This window comes from Talpa europaea (assembly GCF_964194135.1).
Source record: "Talpa europaea genome assembly, chromosome: 3".
Lineage (NCBI taxonomy): Eukaryota > Metazoa > Chordata > Mammalia > Eulipotyphla > Talpidae > Talpa > Talpa europaea.
In genome coordinates, this window is record NC_140069.1 from 64,521,467 (window position 1) to 64,534,432 (window position 12,966).

Sequence of the window (12,966 nt, forward strand, 5' to 3'; positions counted from 1 at the left end):
TTGAACTTCTCTAAAGATCAGCAAAAAAGATTGAAGTATGGCATTTAATAAAATGAGTTATTAAAGGTAATCCTTGATTAAAGGTAAGAGGGAGTCTTCATGGAAGGGTCCCTTTGGTATCAGCCAAGTGTGTGTTTCCAAAAAGCAAGTAGGTGAATTATTAATGGTAGACACATGGAATGGGGGAACCTCTACACGGATTATTTTTCCCATTTGTCTTTTGGTGTACTTGTACTTCTCGTGTCCTTTTTTGTCAAATCATATTTCTAAACTTATATTTTGTCAGTGCCCTCTGTACATCCACCTCTCCAAGTTGATCTCAGCTGTGCTGCCTTAACTCTCTTCCCCAGGGAGGGGAAAGGCAGCAGATGGGGTTAGGGCAGAGGGCTGATGCATCTGACAGCAAACGGCCGGGTTGTTGAGTGGAAGCTGCAAGCGTCAGGAAGCTACTTTTCCCCTGAGAACCAACTAACCACTGAAGAAAGTTGAAAATGAGCCCTTTGAGAAACGCTATTAAAAGTAGTAAAAAATTGCAATTGTGCAGATGATGTGCTGCTGTGTGCTTATTCGGATGCTAATGAGTTTGACATTAGGGAACTCAGAGGGTTTACAGCTACTCCCTTATGTGATTCAGTTCTTTATTGGCAATCTTTGAGAAAATAAATGGAAAATGTATTGCTAATAAATACATAACACGATAGGGTATTAGACAAAAAGCCATTACTTTCAGGATTTAGAAAGAGCTTTGCGCACCAGTGTGACTGTTTTCCAGGATCTTTTGTTTTAGGTTAGAGTATGGCAAACAAAGGGGAGTAGGCAGGTGGAAAGCTTCAGAACTCTTTCTGAACTGAGGGACAAGTAGAATAAGCCAAACACATTTGCAGAGAAAGCTTTTTTAAGTTGCAATCAAAAACAAACTAAGAATTCCCAAGCTCCTATGCTACTTTTCAATTCTTATAACATGTACAGTAATCTACTCTATCACTTGAGTTTTATCCCTGTTTTCCTCCAGGAACTACAGTTGCTGACTTGAGTTGAAGAAGCATCTGCTTAATGTCTGGTCAAAGCTTACAAGTAGTACAGAAATCTATAGTTAAAAAGTCAAGTTTGGCAATCTACTGCAAAGGGTAAAATACAGCACAATAGAAATCTTCTGCAAGGAAGGTTGGTGGCTTTTGTTTTAAAGTATCAGAACTGCCAGATTTACACATTTTAATGTGCACTGATATATGGGATATGTGTGTAAATGGCTTTATTCTAGTATGCTGAATGTACTAAACTGAATAATTTCAAAGTTTTCTCTCAAGGGCCAAGTGGCCCATCCCTGGGACCATCTAAGAGGTGAGGTAGCCTACAGCATATTCTGTCTGAATGCAAAATAAACCAAGGGCAAATTGTTTCCACAGAAAGATGATTAAACATTGGCAAAAAGCATTAATAGCATTTTGTGACAGCCTCATTAAAGGAGCCCCACAAAACAAAAGGGGAATTTGAAACTGTCTTTTGTAACTCCTAAAGTATATAGCACATCCCAAATCTTTTCTAAACTTTTTCTTTTTGGAGGTTAAAAGTAAAAACTAGCAGTAACAGTAATTGAGAGTCCCTCTTATCTGATTTCTCCACTAAGTCAAGGGTAGTCTATATATTATATAAATATACACATAAACACACACACATATATATACAAACATATATCTACATCCACATATTTGGTAATAAACACAGCAATGAACTTGGCTTTCCTTGAAAAATGTAAAAATATTTTATTTTCTCATTGATAGGTAGAATAGATTTCTTCATTATGTTTGGTATATAGTACAACCAAATTGTGTATAAAATGCATTTATTGTTCATTTCAGTGTTTGTTGTTGCTCTTCTATGTATTTGTCTTACTTTATATGTTTTTTCCTTGATTTTTTATCTTAATAGAATGAATTTCAGGATTTCTCACTGAAAACAAAGACATTTTGTCACTCTGACAGAGCAGGGCAAACCAAGTTGAAAGAAAATTACCCACAGAAGGAGAGGTAAAGTAACATTTCTATTTAAAAGTAGAATATATTGAAAGAAAATGGATCCAATCAAAGCATTTACATACAGGTTGTCTTTTACAACACTTCCTTGATTTCTTTGTGGATTTGCTGTAAGAAAATTTGTTAATGCTGGAGTGAGAATTGTGAATTTTGTCAGAAGTAAGGTCATTTAATATTTAAAAATATTAAACAGGCAAAGTTCTCTGACTCTGACTAGTGTATATTATTTGTTCATACATGTCTGCTCTTAAAGAAAAATTCAGCATTAAAATAGTTTTAAAGTACAATTTGAATTCGTTTTTTGTTTGAAATTATTTTACACATTGATTAAGGGTAAGTAAGTGAGACATTTTAAATGTATGTTTTTAAAAGCACTGTAAGCTACTTCTACAGTTAATTCTTACAAACACTGAAAAGTGAGGAATTGGATTGTCTTTGGGAAAAAATCTGTTCCAAATAATCTATGCTTATATGAAAGAACTTGTTTTCAAACATTTACATATTTTGCAACAGATGCATGTCAAAATATCAGCAAGAAAAGAGTTTTAAGGCCCTTTTAGGGTATTATTTACTCTGAGTTATCTTTAAACAGGGCATATTTTAAAATACTTAAAAAAATGTATCCTGAAACATAAAGCTGGCAATTGCCCCCTTATGTCACAAAGCTGTGACTCAGAGACCGTGGTAGGCGACTAATAGAAATCCTTGGCACACGTTGGCTACCTAAGGGAATAATAGAACTATTTGCTGGAGTCGTTTGGCAATAGGACACAAACATATGGCTTTGGTTTATATTCAGCATTGCCAGTTGTGCAAAGTTAGAGGATGAAGTGTACAACAGCAGTTACAGCTCAGAAATAAGAAGTGAAAATCAAAATAGATCAGCTTCCTTTAAAGCTTCTCAAGTTTGTCTTATGCCTAAGGTTTCTTTCACTGCAGTGTATTTCTAAGTGACTTTAGAAAACCCCTTCGAAAGTTGCACCATCTGTAGGGAATGTACACATAGTAGGACCTCAGGATCAGCTCCTTCCAGGGAGTTATACTTAATCTGATAGAAAAATGAATCTGTTTCTTCCTTTAGGTATGGTGTTTGTCAGGGCTGGGAGGCTTTGGGGAAACTAGGAAAAATACCATAAATTTCAAGGAAACACATCATTCAGTTCTTCAGCTCTCCATGCACGAAAACGCACTTGCTTTTATTCACTTAGCTTTTTAAAGTATATTTCAAAGTATATTATACTTCCTAAGTAATTTGTATGTATATGAAAAGAAAACCAGAAAATGAAATGAAAGTAGAGAACAGAGAAAGAAACATACTTCACACCTCATTTCCCCCCATTTTTTCCTTGTGTAATAGGGAAATATCTTTTGCTATCATTTTGTACTGATCCAAAGTCCTGTTTAAAACAAAATGATGCCAGAATCATAAAAGGAAAGGGCACTCAATGTAGGGATTTTTGTTCTTCACTCTGGCTCAATTTCTTGCCAAAGTACCTACATCATCTCATTGTTTAATTTTCTGGGCTTAGCCTTTTCCAAGTTCCTGGGTTTCTCTTTGCCATTTTTTTTTTTTAAATGATTTTTGTGAAGACAGCAACCACTGAAGATAAAAAGTTCCTCATGGAAAAAACTTCAGGGTGTCTTCTCAGCAGCTACAGAACTCACTATTGCCATGAGTCCCCAGGATGAAATGACATCTAACAAGAGTAACGTGGCATCACCTGCAAAACTGCATTGCCATTTCAAAAATCACAGGAGAGGACTACATTGAAATCTTGTCAAAATACCACTTACTACAAGTTAAATGCATCTGAAGGATTTCTCATATTAAAGTAGTTACCTGCATGAGGTTTATCTAAATTAGACAGTCTTAAGACTAATTGCATATGGATTTTGAGAGTGTCCTCAAAATATTAGATATCCAAGATTTTTTCTATTAACATTAAGAAAACTCAAATCTACATATAAATGAAGCAAACATCCAGAGATATGTTGTAAGGAGGAATAAAATGTCAATATCAACAAGAATTTTGTTTTATCCATTTTTTTGAAGATTTATTTATTTATGCATACAAGACCTGGGGTACAGACCAGAGATTGCGGGGGGGTGAGAGGATTCTCCAGAGAGAGAATGGGGAACAGACCAGGCAGACTGACTGAAGTACACTGCTGAGGGGAGCAGCGGGTGAGACAGGAGAGGTCTGCTTCGCCATGTGTGTTGCTCCCTGACCATCCAGGGATTGAACTCATGCTGCAGAGGCTGTGTATTGCTGTGCTTAACCCCTTGTGCCACCAGGGAGACCCTTTATCCAATTTTTTAAAAGAAATGAGTAAACATATACTTGGGGGGGGGGGTTGGTTGGTGGTTTATTTTTTTTTTACCATTAAGTTAAAATAGGATTTTGAGTAAAACAATCAAAAGAAACCAAATCTCACATACCAATAACTTGCTTAAATGAGTGGAAGCAACCACTGAGGTTCAAAAGTTTATGAATTCTGTGCCCTGCATTCCTGGAAGTCCTTTCTCCTAAAACCAGCACATACAGGATTCCTTCTTCAGCCCAAAGGAAGGTACCAGCTTTGTGCATTGGGGCGATGTGGTTGGGGAAATCTGCTGATTATGCTGCTGGTCAAATATAAGTAACTAGGGAATTACTGTGTACATATACATAGGTTTGAAGTTTACAAAAATGTTAAATGAGAGCTTTCCAAATTCATGCAAATAGTTAAATTTTATGTAATGGTCATTTTTCTTCTTCTTTGTCTATCATTGCCTATCTGCTTATTTCTCGCATACACTTCCTCTAAGTTTTTGCTTCTTTGTGTCCTTTATTTTATAAATTTCTTCCCTACTTGTCATTTCACTTTGTGTTATCTCTCTTCCCCCCAGAGAACTGGGGCATCAAGTGTTTTTAAAAGTTTTCTTATGGCTTTGTTATTAATTGCAAACCAAACTGCAATCATTTTTTCTCTTTTCCACATAAATATTATGTATAACATACCCATTCTTATTAGGCTAATAAACTTTTGCTAAAGTAGTTTCAGATCAAAGAGAAGACTGTTTTTAATTTCCCTATCTCTGTTGGTAAATATAGAGATTGTCAAAATCAAGAGGAATCCATGATAGGTTTCTCAGGAAATATTTAGTCTTGTTCTCATAAACAATGGACTAGAGTAGATAAAGGGCTTCAGAAACCTGGAAAATGTCTGAACAACTTTTGGGATAGTTTTTTACACCTCCCTGTGTGTACATGATATACTCATCCTCCATCAACCTCCCAATGCCAGTGCCCAATGCTCTTCCTTCACCTATGCCCTCCTCCAGCCCTCCATCCCCTCAGTTATCAGTATGTTTTATTTTATTTTTTAAAGTTTTATTTATTTATGCATACAAAGAACTAGGGTACAGGCAGAGGTGCAGGGGGTGAGAGGATTCACCAGAGACACAGTGGGGAGCAGAACAGGCAGACTGACTGAAATACACTGCTGAGGGGAGCAGCAGGTGAGACAGGAGAGGTCTGCTGTGCCATGTGGGTCACCTCCTTGGCCGGGGATGGAACCTGTGCTACAGTGGCTGCGATAGCTTCATAGGTTGCATCTTAACCCCTTGCACCACCAGGGAAGCCAGTAATCAGTATATTTTAAACAAAGTCTAAGAATTATTTTTGAGGTGCTTTGCCAGTATACGTTCATTGATTATTTATATTCCACAAATAAGTAAAACTACATATATCTTTTACTTTCTGATAATTAACTTAGCATAATCATTCAACATCCATCCATTTTGTTTCAAAAGACAACACTTCATCTTTTTTTTTTACTATCTTAGGAGTATTCCATTGAGTTTTGGTTCCACGTCTTGGTAATTGCTGCTATAAACACAGGAGTGCATGCATCTTTTTGTCCTGGTGTTTTTACATTCATTGGATAAATACGTAGCAGTGGTATTGCTAGATCATATAGAATTCCCATTTTTTTTTATTTTATTTGGGCATCTCTATACAGTTTTTCATAGAGACTGTACCAAATTGCTTTCCCACCAGTAGTGGATGAGAATTCCTTTTTCTCCACATCTTTGCCAGTATTTATTGTTTCTGTTCTTTTGTTTGTTTGTTTTTGTCTGCTCTTTTGTTTTAAAATACCTTCAGTGTTTTTTCACAATATAGGATTTCTCCCCTCAGGCGTGGTCACAATAGTTTTCCCACCACCAAACTGCCCACAGTCCTCCCTCACCCCTTCTTTCTTTTTCCTCTTTCCTCCTCCGTCTCCCCCTCCCTTCTTCCTTGTGTCTCAGATCTACAGTCTACTTTCAGTCACAGTTTGCCTTTGTCTGATCCTTTGTTTGGTTTATCTAGATTCCGCATATAAATGACCATCATGTATTTATCTTTCTTCTTCTGACTCACTTTGTTTAGAATAATCCCTTCCAGTTCGTCCATGTTGCCACAAATGGCATGAGTTATCCTCTTTTTTTTGATCGCTGAGTAGTATTCCATTGAATGATTGTACCACATCTTGATCCACTCATCTATTCTGAGGCATTTAGGTTGTTTCCATATCTTGGCTATTGGCAATAATGCTGCTATAAACTTATGAGTGCATATTTTCTTTCCAATTAGTACTTTTGTGCTCTTTGGATAGATATCTAGGAGTGGAATTTCTGGGTCATATGATAAATCCATTTTTAATCTTTTGAAAAATCGCCACACTTCTTTCCATAGGGGCTGGCCCAGTCTACATTTCCACCAACAGTGTTTCCATCCTTTTTTTTATGGACCATTCTCAGAGGGTGAGGTGATATCTCATTATGGATTTGATTTGCATTTCCCTTATAAGTCTTAAATACTTTCAAAGTACAGTATTATAGAAAATCAAATTTCTGTTTTGAGAAAAGAAATGGCTCATGAGTTTTACAAAATTGGTTGCAGGATTATCAATTGTGTTTGGGAATTTCTAAGTAGTAAGATATTGTCTATTATTCAATAGAAAGAAAAAAGTTTGCAAAACAAAGTATAGTTTTCAAGATTGCAGCACATGGTATTTGGGTCAATGTTCTGAATCATACTGTGATTCTCTAGCTCTGGTACAATTTGAGATGAGGTAACCCCCACTTGCACCTCAGTTACCAGGTCTCAACCCATTACCCAAATGAGGTACCCACTAAATATGAGGTTTGATTTTACAAAAAATAATCTACTTATTGTCAATTTAGTTAGAGAACAAAATCCATATGAATACTTAGAAATTTCTATTCTCATATACAAGATTTTAAGACAACAAAGACTTTTTTTCAAATGAAGATTTATGGGAAGAGTAAGTCTTATGAATATTGAAACATTCTGTCCCCCAAAAGAAAAGCATATTTTTTAAAAATTTTCTAAGTTTTTTCTCAGACCTTTATAAAAACATTTATATGTTTGTAGTTATGAATTATATATATATATATAAGTATTTCATTATCTACATTTTAATAAAATGTTAAGAATAAATCAGACAGGGGGCCTCCCTAATGGCGTAAGGGGTTAAGCACTGCACTATGAAGCAATCCGCAGCCTCTGCAGCATGAGTTCCATCCCCGGATGGCCAGGGAGCAAGCCACATGGCAAAGCAGACCTCTCCTGACTTGTCTGCTGCTTCCCTCAGCAGTGTGCTTTGGTCAATCTGCCTGTTCTGTTCCCCATACTGTCTCTGGTGAATCCTCACACACATACCACCACCACCCTGCATCTCTGGCCTGTACCCCAGCTCTTGTATGCATAAATAAATAAATCTTTTTTAAAAAAGAATAAATCAGACAGAAATTAACATTAAGTCTTCCTACAGTGCCTTAAGAGAAGTTTGGGATTTTTCAATGATCTCAAGAAAAGCATGTTGTAGGTTTCTAATTTTCTTCTTTCCCAATAAGTTATAAGACCTGACTAGACATTGAACTTAGAAACTTTTATTGGCCTTCAGGTGTGAAGGAAAGAAAGAAGGTGAGATGTAATATTATAATCTTGATCCATTTCACTCTAAATTTTACCCACAATTTAAATTTGAATATATAGTTTTGTGCATGATTTACCAGGTTTTTTTTTTTTTTTTTAGTTTATGAGGGACATGTATTTTACAGCAATAAGAGGACAATAGCTCCTTAAAATAGAATTATGAGACCAGAATTCCAAGCACACTGAAGAAGAGGGGCATGGATATTTCCATCCAAAGGCTTTGGAGAGGTGGATGCATGAGGTGGTCTGGTTAATGGAAAGCTGAATTGCAAAATGAAGTTGTCTGAATGCTCTTCTGAACAAGGTTATATTTAAGTAGTTTTCTCTAATTTTTCTATGTGCCTGCTGGCACTTTGAAATTTGTGTTTCAGTTTGGTAAAGGAACTCACAGAGTTCAACCTTTACTTGTCTTTTGGGAGAATTTTTCTGAGTGACTGGGGAAAGCTAATAGCACCTTTGTGGTAGGTAGCACTAAACCCATGTTGAGTTGTTCTTCACTCATGGGAATAGCTTCCTCAGAAATAGTTGATGGTTTTCATCATTTTAACCCTTATGCTACTATTGAAGCATTAGTTCAGCCCATGAAGGGGAGTTTACCTGAATTGAGCCACTTTATATGCAACAGAGATACAGAGATACTCACATAGGAGGAGGATTTCACAATGCAGTGCTCACCATCCTGAGTAAATCAGGCATATTTAATCCACATGGTGTCACATTTATCATAAATTCATGTGGTTTTAAAAGAAGGAAATTTTTCCAAAAAATCACCTATTTTATTGTTGCTTTGACTTATTTTGTAGTTTTAAAATATCCATAACAAGAACCATTTTATTTAGACTATAGCAACTGCTGTTTTGCTAAAGCAGTGAACACTTTTTGTTTGCTAATTTAAAAAGCAGTTCAGTGATTGGTGTGGTGTTTATTATGAAGTGATGACAAAAGAGTACTGGTGGTTTTAATAGTTATAGTTTACGAGAGCTGTCGTTAATTTTGTCTGTAGTGTTGCAGGTGAAAAAATGCACAATGGATAAATAGTCTATATTGGTTTAACTGAACATAATATATAGTGTGTTCTGGAGTTGTTTGTCTCAATAGACTATAGTAATCAAAAGTAATGAACCTATTATGTGCAGGACCTTGGAGAGCGTCGAATGGCAGTAAAAGTGTGGCACATAAAAGGTTTATTAAAGGAAATTAAAGTCCATCATTGCCACACCTGCTCCCCTATTATAAGTCTATGGCAGGTCAGTGCCTTCAATCACAACTCAGCCTCAGAGAGCAGAGATGCGTCTCCCATTACCATTGCAGTCACACCACATCCGAGCTAGTGTCAGAATTTAAGGATGAGAGCCACAGAAAGCGCCTTCTGCCTGCCTCTGATTTTCAACAAAACAACTTCTTTCTATTTAAGAATTCCTTCTGATATTGTGCAGAAGTGAATTACACTCAAAGATGATTAGAGGAGTCTAGTGAAATGGATGAGTGTAGTCAGGTCAGAATTTATCTCCATGTGGACAAAAACAACAGGCTTTTAAAGTCCTTGCATCCCTTTGAAAATCTATTTGATTACATTTAAAATATTTAGTAATGATGTTTTAGAGAATTTGACACTGACACACACAACATGCAAATTTCACCTTCTTTATAGATTTGGATTATTATAACCAATATTTATTCTGGCATTCTGGGAGTAAATACATGTCATTGTTAATGCTCCACATTTCCAATGGTCTTTGAAAATAGGGCTTGCCTTCCTGATATTTTATTATATGGGGAATTATTTGTCCTGAGTTACAAAGAGGTGTGTATTAGAAAGTGTCTAGAAATGCAAAAGAATTAGGTTTTAGTAAATAAGTCTGAGACGTTTTGGTTTGGCAATTGAGTTTTCATCTCCACAGCCACGGTTAATCAGATGACCCCTTTTTCTATCTTTGCCATGCCAGACATGTTTGAAGCCCTAGCAGACACTTGTGGACAGGAACACCTGCCCTCTTGTTTCTGGTTCCAGTATCTATAGAAGTATTTCCAAAACTCATGGAGTTCAAGAGAAGTCGTTATTCTATCCCTGTAGGCTCAGGATGCTATTAAGAGCAAGGAAGGCTATTCTGTTTTTCATAATGGCCTTCAGAATTACTAATGACATGCTTTCAAATTTTGGTCAATGTCAAAGGAATGACCTCAGGTCTTTGTGTTAAAATTACAGATGGATGCAGAGGCTGAAGATAAAACCCTGAGGACCCGCTCTAAAGAAACCAAGGGTGAGTTAGCAAAGCAGGTTCCAAGACATCATGCCCACAAAAGCATAAAATATGGGAGTTCCAATGGGTGGTCCCTAATGTGTAGTCAAAAAGATTACAACTTCCTTAGTTTTTTTTTAATCCAGCTAGGGAACTGCATCATCACATTATATTATGTGATGACCAGTAGTTAAAGGACTCAGAAAGTCCAAATGATATATGATGCTAATTTTTACAAAATGAAATCATGAGTGGACTTGAATATCATGCAAAACAACATAAGGATCAGTAAAAGAAAAATGCTTCAGAGAGACCTTCAAATTATCGAAGTGACCTTTAATGACCAAGGGAAAAGAGGGGACTGTTAGTTTATTGCCAAAGCAGGTTTTGATTTTTATGTTATCTGGTTTAGTGGTTCCTAATCTAAACTTAGCTCAAGTAAAATGATGATGTTTGTTTTTTGACTATCCCTCCTGGGAATCTCCTGCAGCTCTGCAAAGTAATGTTTGAAAGGTTTAACTCGCCAGTTATCCCTCTCTTTTTGTAACCAACAGATGGTAATGTAATATTGAAATATAAACAGGCCCTTGATGATCTAAACATCTGGAAAACAGGATTGACTGGCAATAATACCCCTTAAGGAAAATAACTTTTATTATAATTAGCTATATTTTTGTGACCCTTAATTCTAAATGGAAAACTGTAGGTTCACTGTGGTCTCTGAAAACACTCTGGATAGCTGTTCCACAGCCCACTCTTTTCACAGTCAGCTTTGCTGAGGAAGCTGAGTCAGGCAGCAGTCCTACAATTGGAAGGGCTTTGGGATTTACTTTTGAAAGTGGCTAATCAAATGGAATGCTTTCATTGGCGATGCTTATATATGTAGTCAAGGTAAATAATTCCTACTGACTAAAATCCAGAATCCCCCAATGTTTAATAAATTCCAAATGATTATTTTTCCAGTTAAAAAGTAATCTTGGTTAGCATTAGCTATGTTTTAACCAAGATGCAGATTATTGCTAGACAAGATAATGGAAATTTTCTCAAACCAAAAAGAAGTTTTGCATTGCATTATTTTCCAGGTTTAGTTTAAATTAATTTTGAAATGAAACAAAGGATCAGATAAAAGCAAACGAATAACTAACCCTAGAAATCTGACTATAGAATTGAGACTACCAGAGGAGGAGAAAGAAAGGGCAGAACAAATAGGGGGAAGGGCACAGTGGACTATAGTGCAGGGCTCTGGGTGCCTTGGTGGTGGGTGTGGTAACATACACATGGAGGGTGCAACCTTCTCTCTAAATGTCTCTATGCACAATGTTATTAGCTGATGTTACATATATTATATATATATCATATATATATATATATACATGTTTTATATATAATGTGTGTGTGTGTGTAGTAATAACATAATCCTAATGTTTGGAAAGCGATATCGCTAAATATTAATTTTCTAATCAGCCAACTTCTAAATAGAAAACGAATTTAGGAAACACAATTGTATTCATTATTTAAGAAAAGCTCATATCTGTCATAAATATCAGCATTCCAGGGACTAAATTTGGATTATTTGAATCTCTTGTTTTGACTCTAAAATTACATTGCTCTACCGTACTTGTACTTTTAAGTGTGGGTCTTTTAACTTGCGATTCTTTTTAGACATTGATTTCTTTTGGTACGTACATATACCCTTAAATTGAGCCAAAATGTTCTTGGAGAAATCAAACAACTGTTTCTCGAGTAGCTTGGGTAATCTTTTAAAGCCACCTGTTGTCTCAACATGCTGCTTCTTGTGTAGGCAGGTATTTGTAAACATTGACTTCTTTCATTTCCATCTTTTAGTCAGAAAAATCACAGCTCTTATTTTTTTTATTTTTAAAATGATGTTGATATTAGCATTGCTGAAGTTTACCCTCCTCTTTCTATACATATGCAATTTAGGAAATAAAATCTTAGGACATACTCATTTGGTAAAACTTAGTTTTACTTAAATATTTAATGGAAATAAAAAATGTAAACTTAGGATTCTTTTGATAATTTCCTATATGATCCACAAAATTGATTAAAAATAGTTTAAGCCCTTTCTGCCTATAATTTTCAATGAATCTCTAAAGCTAGGCATTTGGAAAATCAAAACTATGACTGAAAGGTCCGGGGTCATCTAAGGCACCAAATCCACAATCATCTCTTCTAGCTCATAGTCATCTATCCAATTGTCTCCAAAGAACCAGAACCAAAAAAGATCAATTCCTACCCAGTGGGAAAATAAGCAGAGTCTGTGCTGACCATTTATTGCTCATTATCTCCAGGTGGGTGGGAAATTTCAGTAATATGGTTTTCAAGATTCTAAACTGATTTTCCTTTCCTCCTTCCCTCCTTTTCTTTTTTCTTTTCTTTTCTTTTCTTTCTTTTATGTTATTTTCTCCCCCCTTCCTCCCGCTCTCTCTCTACCTCTCCTCTCCTCTCCTCTCCTCTCCTCTCCTCTCCTCTCCTCTCCTCTCCTCTCCTCTCCTCTCCTCTCCTCTCCTCTCCTCTCCTCTCCTCTCCTCTCCTCTCCTCTCCTCTCCTCTCCTCCCCTTCCCTCTCCTCTCCTCTCCTCCTCAATTTTGTCAACAGTGGCAATGGATTCTCTAATCCAGGAACTCAGGTAAGATTTGAAGATTTGTCCTACAATTCTGTTTCTGATATTGATTGGCTTCAATT

The 12,966-nt window shown here is 36.2% G+C and overlaps 1 protein-coding gene across 4 annotated transcripts in view; it reads left to right on the forward strand.

Moving 5' to 3' along the window:
- ST18 (ST18 C2H2C-type zinc finger transcription factor) overlaps positions 1 to 12,966 on the forward strand; it is a gene marked incomplete at both ends in the record, with an annotated part of 133,843 nt that overhangs the window by 22,839 nt on the left and 98,038 nt on the right. For 3 of the 4 annotated variants that reach the window (XM_084230246.1, XM_084230245.1, XM_084230247.1), the window contains 2 exons: positions 10,227 to 10,281; positions 12,880 to 12,910. In XM_084230246.1, the coding sequence (XP_084086372.1) occupies positions 10,227 to 10,281; positions 12,880 to 12,910 (86 nt within the window). Of the gene's footprint in view, positions 1 to 1,929; positions 2,028 to 10,226; positions 10,282 to 12,879; positions 12,911 to 12,966 lie in introns of those variants that run through there. The other variant, XM_084230244.1, reaches the window with a different exon arrangement.